This window comes from Canis lupus, chromosome 33 (assembly GCF_011100685.1).
Source record: "Canis lupus familiaris isolate Mischka breed German Shepherd chromosome 33, alternate assembly UU_Cfam_GSD_1.0, whole genome shotgun sequence".
Lineage (NCBI taxonomy): Eukaryota > Metazoa > Chordata > Mammalia > Carnivora > Canidae > Canis > Canis lupus.
Window position 1 is genome coordinate 5039250 of NC_049254.1, and position 26674 is coordinate 5065923.

At 37.5% G+C, this 26674-nt stretch overlaps 1 protein-coding gene and 1 long non-coding RNA gene across 31 annotated transcripts in view; one reads left to right on the forward strand and one right to left on the reverse strand.

The window, feature by feature from the left end:
- EPHA6 (EPH receptor A6) overlaps positions 1-26674 on the forward strand; it is an 872069-nt gene that overhangs the window by 803753 nt on the left and 41642 nt on the right. Inside the window, exon 17 of one of the 16 annotated variants that reach the window (XM_038582528.1) lies at positions 13263-13325. The exons of the other annotated variants lie outside the window; for them this stretch is intronic. Within the exon in view, the coding sequence (XP_038438456.1) occupies positions 13263-13295 (33 nt within the window). The 3' untranslated portion in view covers positions 13296-13325. The remainder of the gene's footprint in view (positions 1-13262; positions 13326-26674) is intronic. 16 annotated transcript variants of the gene reach the window in all.
- The window catches only part of LOC119867305, a 55182-nt gene continuing 53037 nt past the window's right edge, over positions 24530-26674 (reverse strand). For 13 of the 15 annotated variants that reach the window (XR_005383140.1, XR_005383141.1, XR_005383142.1 and 10 more), the window contains 3 exons: positions 26228-26471; positions 25167-25245; positions 24530-24727 (listed from right to left, as the gene is read on the reverse strand). This is a non-coding gene — a long non-coding RNA (uncharacterized LOC119867305). Of the gene's footprint in view, positions 24728-24774; positions 24820-25166; positions 25246-26227; positions 26472-26674 lie in introns of those variants that run through there. The other 2 variants (XR_005383143.1, XR_005383145.1) reach the window with 2 other exon arrangements.

Consider the following 26674-nt stretch of genomic DNA (forward strand, 5'->3'; position numbering starts at 1 on the left):
TACAAAAATGAGGAAGTAAAAAGTCTTTGTAGTTTCACTTTTGTAATGAAAATCTGCTAAACATCTTCTTAAAAGATTTTATTTATTTGAGAGAGAGAGAAAGAGAGAGAGAGCCAGAGAGAGAGTACAAGTGGGCAAGGGGCAGAGGGAGAGGGAGACGCGGACTCTCCACTGAGTAGGGAACCCTGTAGCAGGGCTGGATCTGAGACAGATGCTTAACCAACTGAGCCACCCATGCTTAATATGGCCAGCAGGTGCCATATTAAGCATTTTTTTATAACTGCTTTACCACACATATGCATGGGAAAATATACAGAATCAGCATCAGAATTAACAAAAGGCAAATTAAGTAGGTAAAGACAAAAGCAATGAGACATTTGGTTCATGGGTCAAAAGAAAAAAGCAAATAGCCAAATAGAAAAAATTGGGAAAAGAAAGAACAATTCGTGGAAGATAAAATACAAATGACAGTAAATATGAAAACTTGTTCAGCCTCACCAGTGATCAGAAAAATGCAAACTAAAACAACAAGATTGTATCTTCAACCACAGTACTGGCAGAAATTTAGAAGATTTATAATATTCAGAGCTGGCAGTGATAAATGGAAATAGGCACTTTCATACACTATTGGTGGGAGTATAAATTGATAAATCTGTTTTGAAGAGCATTTGGCAGTATCTCAAAATTTCAATTTGCAACTCTTAGCTAACAAGGACTCTGCAGAAATGCTTTCATATGAGAACAAAGAATTGCATATGGGGTATGGAGAGCAGCATTGTTTGTAATAGAGAAAAATTGAAACTAAATTAAATATCCCCCAACACAGGAATTTTAAATTAATAAGTGTGTATTCAACACTTCCATACAACACCCAGTGCTCGTCACAAGTGCCCTCCTTAATCCTCATTACCTATCTCACCCATCCCTTTAACCGACTTCCCCTCTGCTAACATCAGTTTCTTCTCTATAGTTAAGTCTGTTTCTAGGTTTGCCTCTCTTCCTTTTTTTTCTCCTTTGTTCATTTTGCTTCTTAAATTCCACATATGAGTGAAATCATATGGTATTTGTCTTTCTCCGACTTACTTCTCTTAGCATAATACTCTCTAGCTTCCATCCATGGTGCTGTGAATGGCAATAATTATACATTCATACTATGAAGTACTATGCTGACATTAAGAATAATGAAGCAGACTTTAATGGATTGACTTGGAAAGATCTCCAAAACATATTGTTAAAAGAAAAAAATTAAAAGCATATTGAAAATTTTAGATTTGAGTATAATACTATATATATTTGCATATGTTTATGGAATGAATGAATCTGTGACTTGCAAAGGCTTTTTAAGCTACTCAGATATCAGATGCACTGATCTGTTTTGAATGAAATACTACATTTAAAATGAAGAAGCAAAATACGCTGGAGCAGAGTTGGTATGATGCTCACCAAGCTCAACAGTTGTGACTTATTTTTTTTAGTAGTTGTTACTGATGGGAGAGGAGCTAACATGTTTTATTCTGTACAGTTCTGTAAAATTTGAATCATCTGTAACAAAAAAATTACATATGTCATTTAAAAAATCTATTTGGCCTCTAGTAATCAAAAGACTTGTTATAGCCATCATATAAACCTTCTCAGCTTCACAAATATGCCTGGCAGTTGAAAGTTTTTAATAGCTAATTGTGCAGGTGTGTGGAGCATCACCCACGGACTCTTCAGAGCAAAAAGCAGCCAAAATGTTTCTTAATAATGATCAGTACATCTAATTCAATGATTTAAATTAATCATCTGTTTGTTTCCTTCTAACATAGATTACTTCTCAGATTACCTGGTAGGCTGTGTGTCGGTACCCAACTCTCATATTCAACTCTGATCTATCAGAGGGAGGGGAATGATGTGATGAAAGACATCATGACTTGAAACAGGTCGAAGGAGTGGAGATAATGGTGAAACATCTCAACTCTGATCCCCCAATAGATCATTTTGCAGAGCACCATTGGAAGCTACAACTAAAATGATTTCAGGAAAGTAAATAATCCCCAGGGATTAAGGATATCTAGCAGTGTTAGTATTTACAACCCACCTAAAGCATGCTTTTTTTTTTTTATTGACTCTTCTACTTATCGACATAAAGGACAATCAATATCTATCTATACTGCCATACAATTTTATAATGCCAAGCGAGTAACGTCTCAATTTCCTCTGTCGACTCTGATTCCTCACTGCTTATCTTGAAAATTCTTTTGCCAAGGTAATGATCTCCCTATTAAGTTGTGGTTGAATCATTTGTGCTCAATAGAGGGTGCATTCAGTTCAAGCAATACATTTTCCAGCAGCATGAACACTAACACGGAAGCCCACTGTGCACACCACACATGTCACATGGCTCTTTTTTCCAGTGAAGGACACTGAAAAACTATATAAGAGCTCATTTTCCTCTTGACTTATCATCTGTATACACGGTGGATAGTTTGTCTGTCACTACTAGTTGTTCAAAACAAAAATCCGTTCTCCCATATTGGACTGTTAGAATTTATAAACATGGAGCTCACCCACCTATGTACAACTAAATTTAGTTACAACGGAAGATGTAACAAATGTCAGCAACTGGCTATAACCTGACTACATCTTAATAACAAACAGCAAAATCTCCCCTTCCATTTTGAGTGCATTTTTACAAGATTTATTTTTTTTTTAATTTTTACAAGATTTATATAAACTTATTATAGCACCCTCCCAGATACCGTTTTTATTGGCTGTACCTGCATTTTTCAGTCAGAACCCTTTAGAAAAATCTCTTTCCCTTTTGAGAAAAAAGAAGTCTTAGAATATTAAGTAATATTAATATTAATTAATTAATTAATATTAATATTAATACAATTAAAATACAATTTTTAATTAAGCTAAATTCTCCTACTATCAGAGAAGCCAGCCTTTATTGACACAGTGCTCTTGTGAATATGTACAATTTTAATTGAATTCAGGTGATATTTCAGTGCCTGACCATTGTATAAAACAGCTTTTCTGTAGTCATCTGCCTTATGTCACTACACGTTCTCTGATGTATGCAGTAACATTCATTCAGCAAAGATAGCTCCTGGTAATAACTGTTAATTGGGAAAAATTATAGAAAATAAACAGCATAATAACCCCCAAAACATTAGTGCAGATGTAGTAACTATAAAAAGGATAATCAAATCACCCTCTGAGGCATTTCGTTGCTTTTCATATTTGGACCAGAATTAAAGTAATGAAAAATGAAACTTTACCAATTTACAGAGAGAGGAGTAGCTGGAAAAAAAAAAAAAAACTTGTCACGGTTTAATTTGAAGTTTTCTAGCTTATTAAAATTTTTCTTTTTGAATTCTAAATTCCCTGAAGCATTGTCAGTCCAGGGGTAGGGTAGCTTGAAGGTTGACTAATTGGGCGGCTCACCAATGCCACAAAATGCCTTATGTACCTCTTTCCACATTACTGCTCTGCCCCTGTGTGTTCTGCTTAGCTTTCTTTCTGGTTGCAAGTGGCTGCGGCTATTTTAGCCAGAGGAAGAGGAATTGTTCACTAAGCATTCCCAGAAGCCTTCAGCTGACTTTGCCTCACATCACATTGGCCCATGCCCATTCCTAAATCAATAGCAGGAAGAGCATAGAATTCCCAACCAATGGTTTTGTGAACATGATTTTGTGGAATAGGGTGAATCACCCAACACAATTCTGGTTCAGCTCAAAGAGAATAAATAGTTTGGTGAATGTTTATTGGATAGATATTAAACAGTATCTGCTACTTCCCAGATTTACTGCTCATTATACACATGGCCACCTCTCCATGAAAGTGTGTGCCCACTGGGGATGGATGCTAGTTCATACATTTGTATGTTCAGTGCATGTTAGATAATCGGTAAATACTTTTCAATTAATGAACAGACGAATGAATGAATATAAGAATATTCAATCCATAAGAATCGAAAAGCATTTATGAGATGTTAACAAAGCTTTAGCTTTAGGGGTTCCTTATAAGAAGAACCTAAGAAGAGCTATAGAAATGTGTTCTTATGATCATCTATCATAAAACTTGCACAACTAAGTTACATTAACTGGAGTTGGTTAAAATCGCTGACTTGACTCTGACTGGCCTACCTTCCATAACCTTTCTCCTAGTGCTTGGAGTAACCATGAGTATTTTGGGAATTCAGTTACCGAAAGTTTAGTTGGGGATACATTTGTTTTTAATTCAATGGGATATATTCATGTGTTTCTCAGTCATTTCCACATATGGTGATGTTATTGCTAGCCACCTGGGTTAGGAATGGTTTCCAGAAATACCCCTCCACCCACCCCATACTGAATCACTGCAAGATCATACAAAGGTGCAGGGCCAGAAGCATTGTCATGATTAAACATACCTTACAGTACCTGGCCCTGAAAGAATGTTAATAGCAAAAGAGAAAAATTGAAAGGGAAGAAGCCAGAAACCGGTCTGTACTACATTTAAAATTTTTTTCAATTTTTTTCAATCACCAGATATGTAAAAATTTTAAACATTCAGTTCTTATCAAAGTCCAATCAGAATAGAAATTATCTCCTGTCAAAAATATATTTGAGGGGTGCCTGGCTGGCTCAGTCAGTAGAGCATGGAACTCTTGATCTCAGGGCAATGAGCTTGAGGCCACACTGGGAGGAGAGTTTACTTAAAAAAAAAAAAAAAAAATATATATATATATATATATATATATACACACACACACACACACACACACAGACACACACACACAACAGATACCTTTCTTTCACTTTTAATGGATGTTTCACAAAACAGAGTTTATCAGCATTCCTTTTTTATAGGATATAATTCTATTGCATGTACTGCTAAGAACAAGTTTTCCTATAATAGTTAATATATTAGAGAAACTTGATAGGTTTTCTTAAGTTTAGCAGCCATCACAAAACTTTACATGATAACACCCATAGAGAGTTATGGAACTGAAAGAAATGTTTTCTAAACTACTACTAAGGCCAAATTTCAACAACCATGCTAGGGAAAATAAATTTCCTTTTTATTCTCTTTATAGAATTATAAAACTATTGCCAAAAGAAGAGGTGAGGAGGTTATGTAGCCAAATATGCAGCTAATGGGTAATGGGTATGCCATTCCAATGCAGCAACAGCCTAAGATGAGGATAATAGCTAATTCCTATGGAATGCTTTTAAAAGACATTGCATGTGTTTTTACTCATTTAAATGTATTTACAGTAACTCAGTGAAGTTCTGTATCGGAGCAGAATGGGCTTTATAATGCAGCAGTGACCTATAACCCTCCAAATCTCAGTGGCCTTAATACAATGAAAGTTCACTTGTCTCTCCCCTTTTCATATGCTGTGGTTAGAAATTGTGCTCCTTTTTTTTTTTTTTTGTCACATGGAGACTTAGTATAACAGGGCCTCCACCACCTGGAATATCTCCAGTCACTATAACAATGAGGAAGAAAATGTCAAATAGCATATTGATTCTTAAAAGCTTTGACTGGGAGTAACACCCATCACTACTACTTAAATTTTGTTGACCGAAGCAAGTCACGTGGCCATGCCTGACTTAAAAGAAATGGGCAAAAACAGTCTCTCTCTCCATTTACCTAGAAGAAGAAAGATATTTGCAAATAGCCGATAATGATTACCGCAGGTACTATTCTCACTTAGTCAACATAGAGGAAAACTGAAGCGTGGAGAAAACTAAGTAACTAGCCAAAAACTATACAAATAGTAAAATGCAAGGTTATGATTCAAATACAAGCTCCGGAGCCGACAAGCTTAACCACTTTGCTTCCACCTCCTTGGATGAACATTCTTGGGTAAATCCTTAAGCTCTGGAATAGAAAATGGTATTATCCCAAGATTTATATTCTTGCTAAAAAATTATGACAAGTAATACAAGCAAGATCTACACATTCTCTAGTTTAATGAGCAATATAGCCTATATACTCTCAATCATTACATTTATTCAACAGTTCTAAAGCACATTCAGAAGTTAAAAATGAATGTAGTTATTCATTTATGATGTGTCATCACATCAGTTTCATGGAGAAAGATCAGGGGAGGAAACTCCTCTCACACTGACTGGAGGAAGGAATTATCTGCAGATTAAGGGCTATCTATTGGGCATCTAATAATAGCTGTGAGGACTCAATGCTAATGATCAATATCCGCCCATCCAACCTGCCCTTCCTTTTTTTCCCCTCTTCCTTTCGTCTCCCATCTCTCCTCTTTCCCCAGTACTTCCATATTGTCTTTCACCTAAATATTTTGTGTTCCTGGTAGATGGCAGGTATTCGGAATTGGAGCGATAAACAGAAATGAGATCTGTCCTCTGTCTCCAAGGAATTCACCATCACAGCCGTCAATGATATGCACAAATGCAATATAAGATTCAATGAGACATACTGGAAGTCTTTTGAAATTCAAACTCCAAACATATGCCTGATTTTATAGGGGCAGGACCAGACTATAATTTGCCAGGATGTGTTTATTACAGCTCTCCGCCTGTGAATTTATTAACATCTCTCTAAAGCACAAGGCCTTTTGGTTTCATTCACTGTTATGTTTACCATTGACACACACTATCTTTCCTGGCTTTTGTACCCACATTTGTTTATACTGATACATGGTGCCTATCGCCTTATGCCTAGATAAGATTTCAAATGTTTTCCCTGAAATCACTCAAAATTATAGTAAAGAGATACATTTATAAACCATCCGGGAACACTGGATCTTGGATTCCATATTCTTTGGCATCTGTTAGTAAATATCTTCCTACCTTCATTGGCTTTAGAGTATACATTGTTTACCTGTGGCACAGCAAAACAAAAACAAAAACAAAATCTCCCATATTTTGTGGAGAAAATTCTGTGTCTGACTCTTCTGGTCCTGAGAGTTGTTTACAGCCATCTGGCAGAAACTCTTACTTGTACTTCACCTGCAATGATTTGTGTGTCAGGCTTTTTGTCTCTTATGGTGCATGAAGAGGACAAATGAAAGTCCTTTCCCCTGCAATGTCTCTCCTGCTCATAAAAAGTGATTTTTCCAAACTTTAATTATGGCCGTGATATCCTGTCTCCATTCTTAATGTCAGAGGCCTTATTTTGCTTTCTTCTTCAATTACATCTTTTTCAAGTGCTTCATGTGTTTAAGTCTGCCATAGGTCCTTCACTGCAAAGAACAAAGGTAACATTTGTGCTGCGTTTACAATGGTCTTATCTCAATCTGTGCCTTCAGTTTTCTGTGTAGAAGTGTACAGGTGGTTCTGGAGTTACTAAAATATTAGTGGACACAGTGGCTATGATGAGGTCTGCCAAAGTGTTAGCATTTTCAAGAAGTTCAAACTGGAAGCAAGTATTTTGTTTCATCTTAAATTTTCAGAGATCATAATATAATGCAATATAATGAGCATATTCCCTGTTTCAGAATAAGACTCTGAGGACAGTTGAGGAAGGATCCTGAATTCAGTTATTCTGTACTGTATTTTCTTTCCGGGCTTGAGGTACATCTTTCCACATAGTTTCTTTTAAAGCAGATGCTGTATAATTCTTTTGAAATATTAACAAGATTTCTGCAGTTTTCAGGATTCTGGAAAGCTCAGGAAAAAAAAAAGAAAGCTGGTTTTACAGTAATGGTGCATAATAAGCAATCCTCTCCCTCCACCCACACTGAAAAAACAATTTCAGCGGTTTAAAACAAGCCTTTATTTCTCACTCATGAGGCTGCAGGCCAGATGTGGCAGCTCTGCTTAAAATGTTCAGTAGGTTCAGGGTTGCTCCACATCTCTCATTCCTGGTCCCAGGCTGAAGGGGCAGCTGTCTCGGGCATATTCTTCTCGTGGTGTGGGCAGGGGTGCCCGAGGGCACAGTGAGAGGGAGAGAGAAGCTGGGGCTCACTCCCCGCTCAGCATGGAGCCCGACCCAAGGACACTGAGATCAGGCCCCTGAGATCAGACCCTGAGCAGAAACCAAGAGTCAGACACTTAACCGACTGAGGCACCCAGGTGCCCCTACCAGTGATTTCTAGTCATGTATTTCAGCGTGCTTCAAAACACCTTTATTTTTGTGGGTATATTTCTTCCGTTATTTGATACATGCTTTTTTGCTTCTATTTATCTTTCGTGACTTCCATTTAGATCAAAGGATAGTATGTGTTTCTACCATAATTTATTTATATTGTTATAAACCACCTAATAATATGGTTCTTTTCCAGATGACATTATCACTCTATTTTTTAATATTTTATTTATTTATTCATGAGAGACTCAGAGAGAGAGAGGCAGAGACACAGAGAGAGAAGCAGGCTCCATGCAGGGAGCCCAGTGTGGCACTTGATCCCAGGACCCCAGGATCATGCCCTGAGCTAAGGCAGATGCTCAACCGCTGAGCCACCCAGGCATCCCAACATTATCACTTTAAAAAAAAAAAAAAAAAAAGTATACTTCTTTTCTAAGTGAGATTATAACTTTTTAGAAAACTAACTTGTGCTTTGCCCTACTTCTAAATATGAGAAAGAAATAATTATTTCTTTAAATTTTTTTCATTAAAATAAATATAATAAAGCTCCTTTTTGTTGTTTTGAGCTTTTATTTAAAATCTAGTTAGTTAACATATAGTGTAATATTAGTTTCAGGACTGGAATTTAGTGATTCATCACTTATCTACTGACACCAGTGCTCATCACAAGTGCCCTCCTTAATACCCATCAGCCATCCCCCTGCCCACCTCCACTCCAGCAACCCTTAGTTTTTTCTCTATAGTTAAGAGTCTTTTTTCTGATTTGCCTCTCTCTTTTTTTTCCCTTGTTCATCTGTTTTGTTTCTTAAATTCCACATATGAGTGAAATCATACATTGTCTCCTTTAATCCAAAACAGAACCCTACTTTCTGTCCTAACTGAAGATGTTAAAATATTTTCTGTATATTTAAATTTGTTATTATTCATTGAGTAAACCAAACATAGATTAAACCAAGTTTTAAATGCTATATATAGTTTTACTTTTAATTTTTCAAAGTTCTCTTTCCTGGTGAAATTTGACATACCATATATTTGCTGTAATAGTTTGTAACTTTAAATAATCAAAAGATTTAAAAATTGTTGGTTTAGTTTGAATGCATTAAACTCATAACAACAAATATCCTTTGAAGTAAATGTAATTTGCCAAATAGTACCATCTGCAGATAATGTGGCCTTATGAAGTCATATGAAAGTACACAGAATAAATAGTAAACTTTGATGTTTGTGTTAGAGATTGGCCAAATGGTATGTGTTCACTCAAACATCTGTGATGTCTGGCTTATTCACAAGTCCCAGGAAATATGGTACAGCCAACAGTTGGTCCTTCCAGTGCCATAGTAAGATGTATGTTCAATTTCATGAAAATGAATGATGGGCTGAAAAACATTTGTGATTTTGGCTAGACATACAAGAATTAATTTTCTTCTGGAGACTAGGATTATTATTATTATTATTTTGGTTCTGGATTTGGCTTTGGTTTGTTTTTGCTTTTGTTTTTTGCATACCAGCTTTGAGAGGTGGGACCTGTGAGAAAGGTAACCAGGTATCTTCATAGCAATGACTCCAGGTAAAAGTTGGGCCTCCAACCTAGCATTCCACTCTGGGCTGCAAATGAGCAACTGGAAACTCAGCACCTCATTCCAGGAGCTGAGTGAGTCAGTCTTCATATTGCAGTGTTCTGTTTAACAACTTTAATGAGATATAATTTATATACCACAAAGATCATGCATTAAAATATACAAGTCAGGGGTCCCTGGGTGGCGCAGCGGTTTGGCGCCTGCCTTTGGCCCAGGGCGCAATCCTGGAGACCCGGGATCGAATCCCACATCGGGCTCCCGGTGCATGGAGCCTGCTTCTCCCTCTGCCTGTGTCTCTGCCTCTCTCTCTCTCTCTCTCTGTGACTATCATAAATAAATATTAAAAAAATAAATAAATAAAATATACAAGTCAGTAATTTTTCATACATTGACAGAGTTGTGCAATGATCACCATAATCTAATTTTAGAACATCTTCATCATCCCCAAGAGAAATCCCCCTAATCCATTAGCATTCACTCCCCATCCCGTGCCACTTATCCACAGCCCTAGACAGCCATAAGTCTGCTTTCTATCTCTGTATATTTGCTAGTTTTGGATATTTCATACTAATGAAAGCATACAGTATGTGGCTTTTGTTACTGGCTTCTTTCATGAAGCATAATGTGTTCCAATTTCACCTATGTTGTAGCATATATCAATACTTCACTTCTTATTACTGACTAATAATAGTCCATTGTATGGATATACCACATTGGTAGCCCATCATCAGTAATGGACATTTGAGTTGTTTCCACCCTTTGGCTATTATGAATAATGCTGCTATGAACTTTTGTATACAGTTTTAAGAGTAGACATATGTTTTCATTCCTCTTGGATATATACCTAGATGTAAAATTGTTGGGTCATAGTAGACTTAAACATGGTAACTCTATGTTTAGCTTTTTGAGGAGCTGCCAAATTATTTTCCAGAGTGGCTGTGCCATTTTACAATTCCATCAGCAGTGGATGAGGATTCAAATTTCAATACATCCTCAGCAACATCGTTATTGCTTTCTTGATTATAGCCATTCTATTGGGTGCAAAGTGGCATCCCATTATGACTCTGGCTTGCATTTCCCTAATTACTGATGATGTTGAACATCTTTTCATGTGCTTATTAACCATTCATGTATCTTCTTTAGAACAATGTGTACTTACATCCTCTGCTCATTTTTAAAATCAAGTTGTCTTTGTATAATTGAATTGTAAGAGTTCTTTATATTTTCTGCATAAAATTACCTTAGCAGATATGTCATTTGCAAATATTATTTTACATTCTATAAGTGGTCTTATCACTAACCTGATGGTGGTACTTGAAACACAAAAGCTTCAGGGTGCCTCAGTGGCTCAGTCGGTTGAGCATGACTCTTGACTTTGACTCAACTCATGATCTCAGGGTCATGAGATCAAACCCCACGTCAAGCTCCCCACTCAGTGGGAAGTTTACTTGAGATTCTCTTGCTTTCTCTGCCCCTCCCCCTGTCCATACTCTCTTTCTCTCTCTCTCTCTCTCTCTCTCTCTCTCTCTTTCGCTCAAAAAAATAAATAAATCTTAAAAAAAAAGAAAGGTTTCAACTATTGTGAAGTTAAACATATCTCTTTTTCTTCAAGCACTTCTGCTTTTTGTATTGTGTTTAAGAAATCATTGCCTAACCCAAGGTCACAAAGATATGTTGTTGTGTTTGTTTTCTTTTAAGATTTTTATAGGTATGGCTCTTACATTTGGTTCTGTGATTCACTTTGCATTAATTTCTGTATGTGGTGTAAGATAGATGTCTAACTTCATTCTTGTAAATGTGGATATTTAGTTGTCCCACACTATTGAAAAACTATTTTTCCTCATTGAGTCTCAACCCCTTTGTCGAAAATCAACTAAACATAAATACTTATTCATGATCATTTATTTTTGATCTCTCAATTCTATTCCATTGATGGATGTATCTTACTTTTATGATAGTATCATAGTGTCTTAATTATTGTAGCTTTATAATAAGTTTTAAAATCTAGTAGTGTGAGTCCACTTTGTTCTTTTTCAAGATTGTTTAGGATATTGTGGGTCCCTTGCAACATGGCTTAATTTTTAGAGTCAAAATGGAATACTCTTTTAGTCTGTTTTATTTTTTTGTTGGTTTGTTTTCTGCCTGAATTACACATAAAAAGCCTGGTAAATTATCTCATAAATTAAATCATATGGGTGTGATTAAGGGAAGGGTTGGTGACTTTTATACAAATACATATACTCAAAACTAAAATACCTCCAAGCGTCAGATATTATAAAATTCTTGGTTAAGGAAAAGTATATATTTGAATTTCATACTCTAATAACTCTGATACCCAATTCATATAACAATTTATCTTCTTGCACTAAAATATCCACTGAAGCATTAGTGGTAAATTAACATTGATATGATTGTGACTAGGTTTGGAAGGGCACAAACCACATGACATCCTGAGCAAAAAAAAAAGGAGAAAATTCACTTTTAGCCCTTTCTTATATACTTACTTTGAACTTTTAACCATACAAACTTGTTTTGAAAAAAAAAAAGACCATGTCCTTAAAACCAGAGAAGAGCAGCCATAGGAATAATTCACAGAATTGAGGAAATGATTTCTGGTTTCGTGCTTTGTCCAACAATCATGATCTTTGCTTGGATTGGATTTTATTTTGATGGCAAAAGTGTTATGGAGAGACTTCCACAGTGGGAATAGCCCTAAGAATTTTATACACCCCCCCCCCTCCATTCCCAAGTTGAGAGAATTGATACTATAAAACATTGAATCCATTGTCAGCACATTTTCCTTGTGTGGGAATTTCCTTTTTACTTAGATTGTGTTCTAGTAAATTTGTTAAATTATTTTCATCTGTCTTTCCTTCTTTTGTTCTTAATAATTATGCAAAAGTTTGCTGGCTGAATAGAATGAACTCCCCTATTCTTTATGTTTTTTTCAATGATAGATTATTAAGAAGTACTTCTGGTATACATAGTAAACCTTTTGCAAATGATCGGTATTTGATCAGAATTTTTGAAAGAATGTTTGGAGGGCATTTCACAAACAAGATTTTGGTGCTGGGTTTTTTGTTTTTTGGTTTTTTTTTTTAATTTTTAGTTTTGTTTTTCCTGACACTAGTCTTTTTATGGTAGAGTTGCCAGATATGCCATAAATTTCAAAAAGGCCATTCTTGTCCTAAACCGATTGACCCTTCAGTGCTGAATCCTTAGCTCAGGCATTCTACTAGACCTCACTGCCATTTTCTGAATAATTTATGTGATTTACAATGCCTTTAAAAAGCACGGAAACATCTCTGTGTGTGACTTGTTTGCTTTTGATTTGCAGTGACATCTTTTCATACTAGCCCAAAGTTGCTGAAAAACTTTTCTGAAACATTATGCTTTTCCATTCATACTCAGATTACTATAGTTCCGTTATCAGTGACCTCAATTTTCTACCCTGTTGTTTTTCAAATTAAAAAAATACGTGTGGGCAGTCTCTTCATAAAATCACATATAAAAGTGCTTTTACCCAATAGATCATTGTCCTCTGTGCACTCCACCATTACCAGTGGTTACCTGACCTTTAGAAATAAGGAAAGCATTATGAGCATTTATTGAGATATTAAAAGCTGTAATATTTATGTTTCTTAGGGTCAGCTGGAATATTTTACATTGCAGCTATGATGGTGACTCAGAGACTGACATGTGTGGTTGGTAAGTGGCCCTTGTCAGGGCTCTCTGATGGCCTGATAATAATAAAGAAGGCAAATGAGGAAAATTCTGTCTGGTTCAGTGAGATAGGCATTTGTAAAGAAGATTGAGCACATATGAAGTGCTCTGCCCTACACAGAACATAAGGAGATACAGAGGATCTGCCAGTGTGGGCGCCTTATCATTTAAATTAGGCATCCCGGGAAGATGCTAAACAGCATCAGCTAAACAAGGAGTCACATAAATTGTTGGCAGGAAAATTCAGAGGTCGGGATCAGCAGCAACAGTATATGATTAAATAAAGCCGTTTTTCTAAAATACATAAAACAAGATCACCCCTTGTCTTCTGGGGAACAGTTGTTTCTACTGTTTGGAAAATATAACTTGGATGATTTCATGGACATCATTATCAGCAACAGTGATTGCATCAAGGATATATGAGCCTTGTGTTTTTTACTGTTGAACAAGGATTTTGTTGATAAGGTTTAAGATCGTGTGATGTAAGACCATTGTTTTCTGGAATCCATGTTTCATAGCAAGGGTTTAAATAAACTGAAAAGGCAAAATAAGGTAATAGTTGCAAAATGACTATCAGAGTCGAGTAAGTGCTCACTAAGTGTTAGCTATTCTCCCTCACCATCATCATCGTCATCAGTTTTTTCTAGTGGATGGTTATAGTTGTGCTTGGTCAAGTAGATATTGTTTTGATGAAGGTCTTCTGTTTTACTTCTGTTGAAGTAAAGAACTTTGTGCTCAGCATATAAGCCCCACGCTTGTACCTTATTTTAGCTCTTTAAATTGTAAATGGTCCACAGTTAACTTTGATTGTCTTATATTAAGCACTGAAACAGTTATATATGTTTAAAAAACAAACCTTGTTTCTAGTCTTACTCTACCACTCATTTTCATGTGTCCTAGAGTAAGTCTTATTCTCTCTAGGTCACAGAATAGATGATATCTATGAGCCCCTTTCATATCTAATATTCTGTGGGGTAGCTCAAGGGGGAAAAATTTCAGGAAGAGTATTATAATATATTGCATTCACTTTTAATCTGTCCTTGGAAGTCACTTCACTTCTGCCCCAAGCAAGCTCCACATCTTGTTTAAGAGTGTCATTTCCCTGAGTAGTACTGCAGGCTGCAGAAACTTCCATTGCACAGTGTGGATGCTGTGGATATTAAATATTTACTAGGGATAAAAACCTGCTTGAACCTACTTGGAACCAAAAATTGAACTTTCTGTTTCATAACAGAGAGATAGATACCTGTTGTCTTCAAACTATCTTTTACTATTTGTATTGCCTTTGACCTTCATGCAGAATTCTATAGCAAATGAAGTCAAACTTTTTTTCAACTGTTTATCCCTGGGCAGTACCATCTGATAGGAATAGTATTCCATCAAAATGCATTTTTTTCATGAGGAAGTCTCGCTGCAATACATCATTAGAGTGACAGCCAGTGTATTATACATTACAATAAAACATCCCCAGAGCAAAGGTACATGTGATGATGAATTATGCTAATATGTTATTGTCATTATGTTATCAGCACTCAGAGAGTGATTTAGTGAGATACATCATCAGTGAGAGATTATCTGATTCCATATTACTCAAAAAATGACACCATCATGGAAAACCACAAGGAGATTCAGTTGATTAATAGGGTTGGTGATATTCTAGTGCCAGAACTCATGTACAGTGGTGTATTAAAATGTCCTTTGAAACTGAAAACAAGCTAAAGAAAGATGAGTCCATGAGGTGAGGTTGTAAAAGCACTGTCAATTTAAATACTATTACTGTAGACAGAGTGGATGGTTAAGTATAAACCAGAAGTCATCCTTTGTCCTTTTTTCAAACATGTGACAGAGATTTAGTTCTACTTAATTACTTTAAGAAAGCTGAGAACTTCTTATAAGAAGCTGTCTGTTATAAGACCACTGGTTATCCTAGATGTCTACAATCTACAGGTGACACTATAATGATATATGTGTTATATCCCAGTCACTGAACCCACCAAACATATCATGATCCTCTTGCTGATTGACAGCTTATTCAGGACATAAGTGGACCACTTTTGTTATAGCATCTTCTTTTGCACAGAACCTTGTAACATTAAACACTCAAAAGGTACTTGCCAAGTTGAATTGATGATTCTCTTAAAGCTTTCTGTATTCAAAGCCACAAAATAACATCTGACACCAAATTGTCTGATGAAAAGAACCAGACACCATCGGTTGCAAATTTAACAACAACAACAACAACAACAAAACAAACCTTCATTTTTCCTGTCTCTGCTTGTTCTATTGCAATTGCAAAAGCTAATGCTTTTTCCTCACAGCTTCCATGCTCAGGTCTCTAACCCATCCATGGTCAGAACAGGTTTGGGAAAAGAATAGATTAGCAGCAGGGTAGATTTCACTTAATTGGTATGTTCTTGATCTCATATCAAGATCTGAGCTTGCTGGGTAATTGAAACTAACACGTTTTTTTCTCATGAAATACGTTCATGGGTTATTTGGGGACTTCCTCTCAATTACTTTATGTCTCTTGCCTGAAGATGTCCTCATAGTCTGTGCCTTTTAGAGATTACGGTCATTTCATCAGTCTCTCTTTTCCAGCTATTCACCTCTTTATTGTCATGTTACATTTTTGGATAAAGTCCCTTTAAAAAAAAAAAAAAGCTGGCCCCATTCCACAAGATCCCATATCCGATCCACAGGAAATATACTCCTCTGCCTGTTGTCAATGAAAGAAAGCATAGCTGGATACTAATAATAATGACAATAACTAAGTTTTGCTGGGTGCATACTATGGTCAGGCTCTGCTGCATGTATTAACTTATTAAACTTTCCCAAAAAGAAAAGGGTGGTATTATTATCCTTGGCTTACAGTTGAAGAAACCGAAGCACAGGGAGATGGATTTGCCTAATGTTACAAGACCCAGAGATGAGAGCCAAAACTCAAGCCTTGGCGGTCACAGCTTTACTGTGCATACTTTTGACTGTGATGTTAAATTGCAGACTTTAGTATTAGCACCAAATACTAAATTCAGCTTTAGAAATGCATACCAGTGTTCTCTCATTAAAACAGACACCAACTGAACAGTGTCTCATCTTTAATCTTTTCCTGACATGGACTCAAAGCGAATGCCTCGTATCCCCCCAAACTCCCAACGGCAAATAAGGATTCTTTCGGTGTTCCTATGAAGGTTCCTCGCTAGGTTGACAAGAGGGTTGCTGCAACACACCAATTACATTCTCCAAAAGTAATTGTTTCCAGCCTGTTCTACCTCAGTAATCTAGGTACTGAGCAACAAGTCGTAAAACCATTGATTTTGGGTTTTTTTGCTTCTAATCTCCCTTTTAAAGCTATAATAATGTAGGAGGAGAGTCTTGAAATGTAGAATACTTATTATGTACTTTTTTTTTCCTCCTTGGCCTTTTTGGGTCTCGGCTAAAATGAAAACAGAAAGAGACAGAAATTACAATATTCTTTTACAAAAATAAGGGCCATTTCCTATCACCTAAAAGACAAGGATCTGAAAGTGTATGGCTTCTAGGGATAAGTGAATACGTCTCCCATGTCAGTAGTAAAAACCTGAAAAGATGAATGTGTTCCAGACCTCAAGAAATGTTTCGGGGTCATGAAAGGAGTTTTTACTTCAGCTGATTTATTTGTGCAGTTTCCATAGGGTGACCTGTTCTAGACTGCTTCCAGGGATCCACTAGTTAGGCCATGATGAAGTCAGTATCAGCCTGTCAGTGTGCAATTTGGTTTGGAGGTGTGTGATCAATTTCCAAGGTGTCTAATATCCTCGACTGAGCCGACAGGATGTGGGGCACTCTGCACCCCAGCCATCATTGTGTCAATCTCTCCCACACATTAGGGGGCTGCTAGCCCTCCTTCCCAAGCTGCTTCCACTTAAGACTTCCCACAAACACTTCCAAAACAGGTTCAAAGAGTATTCTCATGTCTTATACACTGCACCTGGCCTTAGTTTTATTGGCATGCCAATTGAAAGAAATTATCAATGAATTTTTAAAATAAAAACCAAGCATTAAGAATAGCTGGTATAAATTTGTTTTATTCATCTATCTACTAATAAATAGTCATTGTCTTAAGGAGAAACCAACAACAACAACAACAAAAATTAGTGACAAGCAAGAAGCTTCATAGTCTAATTCTTGACATAAAGGTTTTTTTTGTAAAACTCTGTTTTGCCACCTGAAGACTCCTCTCCATTTCCCACTTGTCTTTTGCCTCCAAAAGTTGAAAGAGAAAATTCTAGTGCCCAAAAAAGTGAAATAGTAAATTTCAAGCTAATAACATAATAAAATTAATATAGAGAGCTCTTTACATTTATGGAATATTTTATCCTTAGGACTTCATTGAATTTTGACAGAAGTAGAGCAATATTTACTATATACTAGGAAAAGCACTGGTTTGAAGGCAGAGACCTGGGTCCAAGTCTCCGATCTGGCACTGTCACTGGCCATGTCACCCTGGACAGTTTTCACACCTTTGCTGACTTCCCTTCTCTTTGTCTGAAAACAGTGGCAACTGTTTTCACTTATAATAAGTAAGCTGAGTATAGGATCTAGGCCTTATTCATCTGTGTGGCCACTGGTCCTGAGGGCCCAGCGGCTGGCAATAACTGCTTCATGGTAAGTAAATAAGTCTGCAGAGATTATCATCTTCCATTTATAGATGGGCAGAGTAAGTCTCAAGAAGTTTCAGTGGCCTAGTGTTACACAGCCAGTAAGGAAAATGCCATGATAGGTTGTAAAACAGGATCCAATTCTCGGACTTCTGACGTACGTGGAGCCCAAAACAGAAACATTAGTCACCGAGGAGGAGAACATCCACATGTACATAGGAAAGTAAATTTCAGGAGTGTATACTTGAGAGTGTTCCAGTGGAGAACAAGTTTATCCCCCCTGCTCCCAGCAGATTCTTACAATGGGGAACAAATGCTACAACACCATCCCTACTGATACAGATAAATACATAGCAGGGATCACACATTGCTTCCCATTTTTAAATAACAGTTTTGTCACGAGTATATTCTGTAATGCTTAGCACAGAGACTAAATATAAAAAGAAATAACACTAATGATGACTCTCATATGAGCTTAGCCCTGTTGCACACATTGTAGATGCATTCTGTTCTTTAATGCACAAACAGCCCCGTAAAATGCTGAGATTATCTCCTCTTCCCAGGTAAGAAAGTGGAGATGAGGTGAGGTAAGCAAAATTGCCAGAAGGTACAGAGCTCCTGAGGAACAGAGGCAGGATGTGGACCTATGCAGTGTGACCAAGGGCCTGTGCTTTTAACCTCTCTGCACTTTACTGCCCCAGATAGTAAATAGAGAAATATAGGATACGCAAAAAAAGATCCTGGTATGCAATTTCCAAATCCAACACAGAAGTTAAAACTTAACTCAGCAAGAATACAAGGCCTAGAGGGGGGGATTAAAAAAAAAAGGTATCTCACAAAAAGACAAAAAATTATCTAGAAAACATATGGAAATTAATTCCTTTTTGCCTCTATTTCTCTTATGCAACCATTTTCTAGAACACGTGTTGGGATAAGCATTTAACTAAATATATTTTGTCTAAAACTTGCATATGACTAGAATAAATACCCTCAATTTTCAAGGGAGGCAGAAATATTGATTCTGTGGCAACTGTCTCAGAAAACAGTCTCAGAAAAGAATTTCAAATGGTGAAGCTTTATTTGGGAGGCACAAAAGCAGGGCATCTAGGCCGGTGGGGAATGGAAGCGAGGCAAGGAGGAATGGAAAGCGATGCCAACAACTTGTTACTGTCCTTGCCGCCTCCTCGCTGGCCGCCACGCGGCGCCGGGACGTGGGCCCAGGAACCCTGCCATCCTCTCCGGGCGGGCCGTGGGAGACCCGTGCCCTGTGCCCCGGGGGCCAGCGTGTGCTGGATTGTGAGCTGATTCCCCTGCTTCCCAGCCGAGTGGGCCCCCCACGGCCACATGAGAGGCCGATCCTCCCATTCCCAGCGCAGACCCCGAGTCCGGGAGCGACGGGCTTCACCGCTGAGCCCGCAGCGGGTGGACCTTCACGAGTGGAGGCGAGCTCGGCCTTCCCAGGGCCGGGGCCGGTCAGCACCCAGGGGGACGCTCCAGGAGGCCGGCAAGGCCAGTAGAAACCGGCACCTTCTTTAATGTTTGTATGACGTCCAGGAAATGAACGTTAGCTTAGATGAGCAGAGTCGCAGGTCAAGGCCACGGAGAGAGAGCCTCTCCTGTTTAAGGCATGGCAGCATCTAGGGTGTAGGCTACCGAGGGCAGAAGAGGGGCGTATGCACACATACGCACACAATAACTCACAGCCGTATGTATATTATATATATAAAATGTCCTTCCATATCACAAATATTCAATACTGCATATTTTAATCCAACCACAATCATTGCATTTTTAGAAATAGGATTCTGACAACAGGTGGTACTCAGAGCCAGCGTTCTGTCAGCGGTAGGCCAGAGCAGGCCTGACAGGGCAGGAAGACGAGTGGAAAAGGCACGAGGAAGGAGTAAAATATTAGGAAACCTTACATAGACTATGTCATAGGCCAAAGACCAGGAAGCAGGTGGGTTGCGTCAGATGGTGAAGAAGAAGATCTCCCTGCTGGTGGGTGAAACATAGCCTCCCAATATTTGGCAGCAGATAGTGAGTGGAAGGCCAAGAAGGTAAGCAATCTGTGCTAGACATAATTCTAGACTTTAGAATAAAAAATCCCAGTATTACTTTATTCTGATGAGACCTATGAGCTAGAACGGTGCTGGACAAATATCTACACATAAGTGGACAGGGATTGATCTCAACCATCCACAAGGCTTATTCAGTTTTGAGCCTTGCAGTGTTACGGGCTCCCTGTTGAGGGGTAGTGGCAGCCCCTGAGCCTAAGAAACCGCCTAGGAGACCTGTGATGGCTGGGTATTCCTTCTTGGGGTGATCAGAGGACTGTGGAGGGCAGAGAGTCACATTAAATGGCCAGGCCACTTTCCTGAATTAGAGCACACTAACAGGCAACTATATTCTTTCAGCAAACATACACTAAGCATTTATATCTGAGATTTAATACATATTTCAGACTAGCAAGACACATTCTATAATTTGTTGACTTCAGTAGTCTAATATATCTCTACTTGAAAATGTTTCTCATGATCATGGAATGTATATGTGTGTGTACATATATGTATGCATATATATAATTTTCATTCTGATTTAACATTACTATTTGAATTTATCCAATAATGGTTACCTACCTTCTAGACTGTTGTACAGCATCATTTGTATTTTTTGACATTCACATTCACGTGGAATCTTTCCTTCTCCCTTTCTATCCTCCATCTAGTGTAATGCAATCAGTTTCTTAAACCATAGGCAATAGAAATAATGTATAGAGGCACCTACCTATTTTCCCAAATTTATAAATTGGGTGCCAAGTTGAAAATAATGTCAGCCATCTGCATTTCTAATTCAGTGTTCTCAAAGGTAGCCCTCTGACAACCGGCAAAAGTATCCTGCTGTGACAGTCTGACCCTGACACTCCAATTAAATATAAAAACAGATCTGAATCTTTTTCACCCGGTTGTACTGTCAAGGCTAGTATAACTTGACTGTCACATGGAGCTCCTTTAAATCAGGCTGCCAGGAAAATATGATTGTAGTACAGATTTTAGCATTCAGAAATATTCACTCCCCTTTCACTTACACAGATTTTAAGGGTCAAAGCTATGCATTTTTATCAGATATTTTATTATCTTTCAACCTTTGTGAAGATCAGTGAATTAGAATAGAGGAAGAACTTTTTCTCCTTTACTGCTGAGGTGATTTGGTACAAGGCAAATACTAATGAAGATTTTTTTTTTTATTATTACTTACTAGAAGTTCCCAATGGACAAAATAAGAAAGTTTTATTTAAAAAAAAATGGATGCAATGTTTAAATTCCATAATACTTTTGGAAACTATTGCATCAAAAGGGATGAGCATTTAGAAAAAGGGATAAAAGTGTGGAGTTTTGAATTTTCTTAGGAATACAATGCTTCCAAGTTGCAGCAAGTGTTTCAGCAAAAATTTAAACCATAAGAACCCTGACTTATAAGTATTAAGGAAAGAGAGACACTTTAAGAAGTAGGCTTTTGCCATTTATTTTAAATGCGATAGTTTTTATTATATGCCTAAAAATGATTAATTTTTAGCATTTTTCTGTCCTATAATGGACACAACAAGTTAATCCTGGGCAGCCCTGGTGGCTCAACGGTTTAGCACCTGCCTTCGGCCCAGGGCATGATCCTGGAGACCCAGAATTGAGTCCCACATTGGGCTCCCTGCATGGAGCCTGCTTCTCCCTCTGCCTGTGTCTCTGCCTCTCTCTCTCTCTCTCTCTGTGTGTGTGTGTCTCTCATGAATAAATAAAATCTTTAAAAATAAAAAACCAAGTTTATCCTTATTTTTCTTATCATCGCAGTAGTTATACTTTTAGGAGGTGGCATGTAAATTATTCTAGCTTCAACTCCCATGGATGGGTTGCTTGAATAACATTATTTTAGAGGTTCTATCGTGAACTTCATTATTTAACGGAGTGAACTGTTAAAGTGTCTAGGATTTTCTATTCAAACAAAAATCTTAAGTGAGAAATCCAAGTTTAATACAGTTTAGGCTAGCATCCCGATTTTGTCATCCACAACACGAGCACTCACTGTACTAAGTATGTCTCTTTTCCTTAAATTATGAGAGTTAATCTTTCCTTGAAAAGAGATACAGGAGAGGGAGGGTGGGATCATTTTAGGGTTCATGAAAGTGAAAGATTGACAGCACTGGCTGAAGTCAGGCAGAAAGCAGTTGGCCCTGGGGAAGCGTTGCTGACAGCCACGCTAATGCAGTACAACGCTGACATGAAACTTCCTCTAGATTCCAGAAAAAAAAAAAAAAAAAGCCATTTGGGGAGAGCCTGTCAATAATGTAAAACTGAGCCAAATGGTTCTGGTTGTGGACGGTTAGCAAATGTCTACCCAAGACTAGTTGGAAATGACCAAACTCATGTTGTAAATGAAAAATATAAGCATACATAGCCATCCTCAAACGAAAAGGAGCTTTCCTGAAAATTAGAATGTTATTTGTTAAATAGTATGTTGGGTTTAACATCTCAGGTATTTTTCTTCAAATAGATTTTTTTTTCATCCTGAATTCTCTGGGCTCTGCTTTAAGTTCAGTTTTGTTTACCAGAAAGATATGAGAACAAGTTTAATGCTGTGAAAGATGTTTTACTTAGAGCTATAATATGACAAGCAGAACCGAATACATAGCAACTTGCACATCACATAAAGCTTTCCAGCCAACACTGGCTTTAAAATCACCAGTAAACCAAAAAACAAAACAAAATATAATAAATGTCAGACTCGAGATGTAGATGAAAAGCACCATCTCAAAAACGCAATTAAATAAATTATCTTCTTTTGTGTTTAAATAATGGATAAAGCTTATGGCAAGCAGAACTGCTGTTTTTGTTGCCCTGAATTGCTTCAATAACTTGACCTTGGGTTAAATACTCTGGGTTATAATATTGAGCCCATATGAAGTCCTTTTTCCTGAGAAAAATTGTTTTCGGGGGGGGGGCAACAAAAAATTGATCTTATAGAATTTCATAAATGACAATAGTAAAAAAACCTTTCTGAGTGAATTTTCCTTCTACCCACTACACATATATATGTGAGAAAGCAAGAGAGAGAAAAAAAAGAATTGAACCCTTGTCCTTCCCCTCTAGGTAAACTACTTAAACTATAAATTTAATATGTAATAAATCACAAAAATTATTATGGATTAAATGGGAGAAGGTATAAAGTTTTTTAAACATAGCATTATTAATTTTAAATATTATAAGAAATATTTCTAGTCTAATTAGAAGGTCCTTAAAGGATATGTTCTAATACATAAATGTAACATGTATGTAAATTATGCTTCCATACTGCATGAAAGTTCTTGAGAATTTTCCAAAATTAGTTCTTGAATATTCCTCCTTTAACTTTGTTTACGTGATTGATTTGAACTGTCCATGCCAGATAGGTTGAGCAGAATAAATGTCATCCCATTCTTCTCTGGAATATGGCAAATCTGTAATCAGAGGAATTGAAATGTTTTTAGTGTATAAAATGTGCCATGTGTGACTATTACAGAATTATTAAATATTACTAATTCCCTAGATGTTAACGAGATTTTCCTGCTGCTCCTCTTCCCTCTTTTTGTCTCCTAGTCCCCTATCAGCAGCCTACAATGCAGCCAAAGTGATTCTTAAAAAAATAGGAAACCCCCTGACTTTATCAGTTGCTTGAAGCCTTTCAGTGGTTTTCCATTGCCATTTCTATTAGGAGAAAATGTCCGAATAGGTCCGAATTCTGTACAGGCATTAGGAAGCCCTTCATGATCCTGCCTGCCCTCTTTGTTTCTCTAGCCTGTCTCTCCCACCCTATTCTTCAAATGCAACTTCTGTTGATACCTCTAAATCTGTGGTGCTCTCTTTTGTACCTGTTCTTTCCACCTAGACCAGCTTTTCCTACCCCCCATCCCTGATCTCTTCCTTCCTCACACCTCTTTTATTTGCTTAACTCCAATCTCCTGTAAGGTCCAAGCCTAGACATCATATTTTCTCTTGGAAGCCTTCCCTGACTCTCCTCTCTCTTGGCACCTATCACATTTCAGAGCATCATTTATTACATGTCGTTATCATCCATTAGATGATAAGTACTGTCATGATCTTACGCCACATCTCCAACACTCCTGTGACTAATATTGAGTACCTGTAATGCTCAGACTCGTTTCTAAGCTCTGAGAAAACAGCAAAGAACCAAGAACACAAATCTCTCCCTCGGGGAACTTACATTCTGTACATACAGCAAATGCTTAGGAGCAAGAACAGAGGAAGAGAAAACAGAATAGTAATGAACAAAAGACAAAGAACAGATTGAGTAACATAAGAAAGAGCCAGAAGACATCCAAGGTAAAAATGGAAAGGACTCATAGAAATGCAGGTTGATCTCTTAAAATACCCCACCCCATAACTAGATAGGCCCTCTTTTTTTTTTTTTTGTTTTTTTTTTGTTTGTTTGTTTTTGATAGGCCCTCTTTTATTTAAAACTTTGCCATTGGCTTGTGATATTTGAAGATGATAGAGATCGTGCCTTTCTTCGTTCTGTCTGCAGCCAAATACATCCAGATTCCGTCACTCAGCATTTCAGATATGTCCTCCAGAGCCATCTGCTGTCCGCAATGAACAAGGCTTCAGAACCGAAGTGATACACTTAAAGTCTGAGCAAAACAAGCTGGAAGCTTATTTTACAAGCATTGCTTCTCCAAAATTTATTCACTGGGAAAATCTGCTGTAAAACAGTGAATATGTTATGCAAGTAAAATTAGACCTTTCAACCTGCCTGGTATGATGCACAATTGCACACTCTCGTTGCAGGTGATTCTGCAAGAAATAAAATTAATTTAATGTTTTTATTAGACATCCAATATAAAAGGTCAAAAGAGAGGTTTAGGATCCCTGGCATCTCCTTATATTTATAAAATTAAAAGAACTTATTTACACCATTTTTACCACGTGATTCAGAGCTTTAAGCCACAACAAAATTGGAGTGAAAAAAAAATCTGTCAAACCCAAGTGTATACAATTTTGCATACAGAAATTGTGACAGATGCATCCCAAATTATAAAATCCTGTGCCTTTGAACTCTGTTCTCTCTGAAGAGATGCCCTGGCCTTTCTGTCTCACTGGTCAAACTCCTACATTTCTTTTAAACTCTCCCTATAACCTACCTCTGTTGTGTCATCTTTCTGCTTCTTCCCATGGCCATCCCAAACAGCTGATCCTCCTCTGCTTTGGTGTCAGGTGTATCTAGTTAGATAGAGACTTCTGTTAGAGCCCTGACCCACTGCACTCCCATTATTTGTTTACATCAATGTCTCTCCTGTAACATTATCCCCCTTAGGACAAGGAGGATGTCTTTGTGACTCAAGTATCTGGCACATGAGATGTGTTTAAAATAAGATGTTTGACTGAAAAAAAGAATAAGAAAATGAATAAATGAGTAAAGGAAAGCCCACCAGTGACCTTCAGTGCCTTTCTGGAGAAGGCCTTTTTTAAACTGAAGATTCAGATTGGGAAATTTCCCTTTCATCTTTTCCTTATCATTAACTAAGTCCATAATGATGACTAAGAAGAAGCTAAAAAGTGAGATTTGAATTCCACTTAAACAGTATGGTTCTGAGACGGAGCTTTTTCATTTTACATCATTTGCCTAATTCATCTCATCCAGTCATCCCCTCAGCAAATAATTGTTAAATTCTATTATACTCATAGCACCATGCTAAATGCCGTAAAGTAGATTACAAAGAAGAATCAAAGGCCTCCAAGACCTTTTATAACCTTTATGGGGAGACAGTACATCCACATTTTAAAGAGCTAGGTAATAGTACATAGAAGGTACATGATCCTAGGTGCCAAACAAGCGAGGCCGACAGTGGGTATCATGGGCAGGCGTAAGAGGAGCAATCAGTTTAGTCATGAACCAAAAAGGAGCTAAAGAAAACGTTAACAAGACAGCATCCCACGCTGGAATAATGAACAGAGGTTTGACGGTGCAGATTTCCTCAACTAAGATACTGAGGATAGAAGAAAACTGTCCTCCGTATGGTATTCAGTTTATCACAAATTTCAAACTTCTTCAGAATACTAACATTTTAATAATTCTTTCCAACAAAGTCTAGTTTCTAAATAGATTGATCTGTATAAACCTTTTTTTTTTTTTTTTTTTTTTTTTTTTTTTTTTTTGGTATTTCCAAGTCCAGGTACTTCTAGACTCTTCTCAAGTTCTTACCGGCCTTTGGATGTGAGCTCCTGAGCCCCGTCCTTTCCATAGAGTAATGCTTCCTCAGTTTTTCGGAAGATTGTGCCTCTCCTCTGTTGAGTGGCTGGCCCCAAACAGGCTGCCTCTAAAGATGTCATTATGTCATCTTGTCTCCCCTCCTCGGCCGTACACTCAGAGCTCGCCTTTTTGACAATGGGTAATTTGAGGTCACAGTGCTGCTCTATCTGATGTATCACAGCCCTTGATGAGACAGCTGCAAGAGAGGACATGCTTCTCAGATACATCTGGTCACAGCACTGTGGGTCTGTCACAGAGTCTGATTTAATGTATAAAGTGCCTGTGGGCGTAATAATGATGCAGGAGGCAACTTGAGCTCAGCACTGACCCTTTTGATCTGTGTTTCCTAAGACAGAAGTGGTGGTTGTTCCTTCTGCTTTAACTCACTAGGGTGTTGGC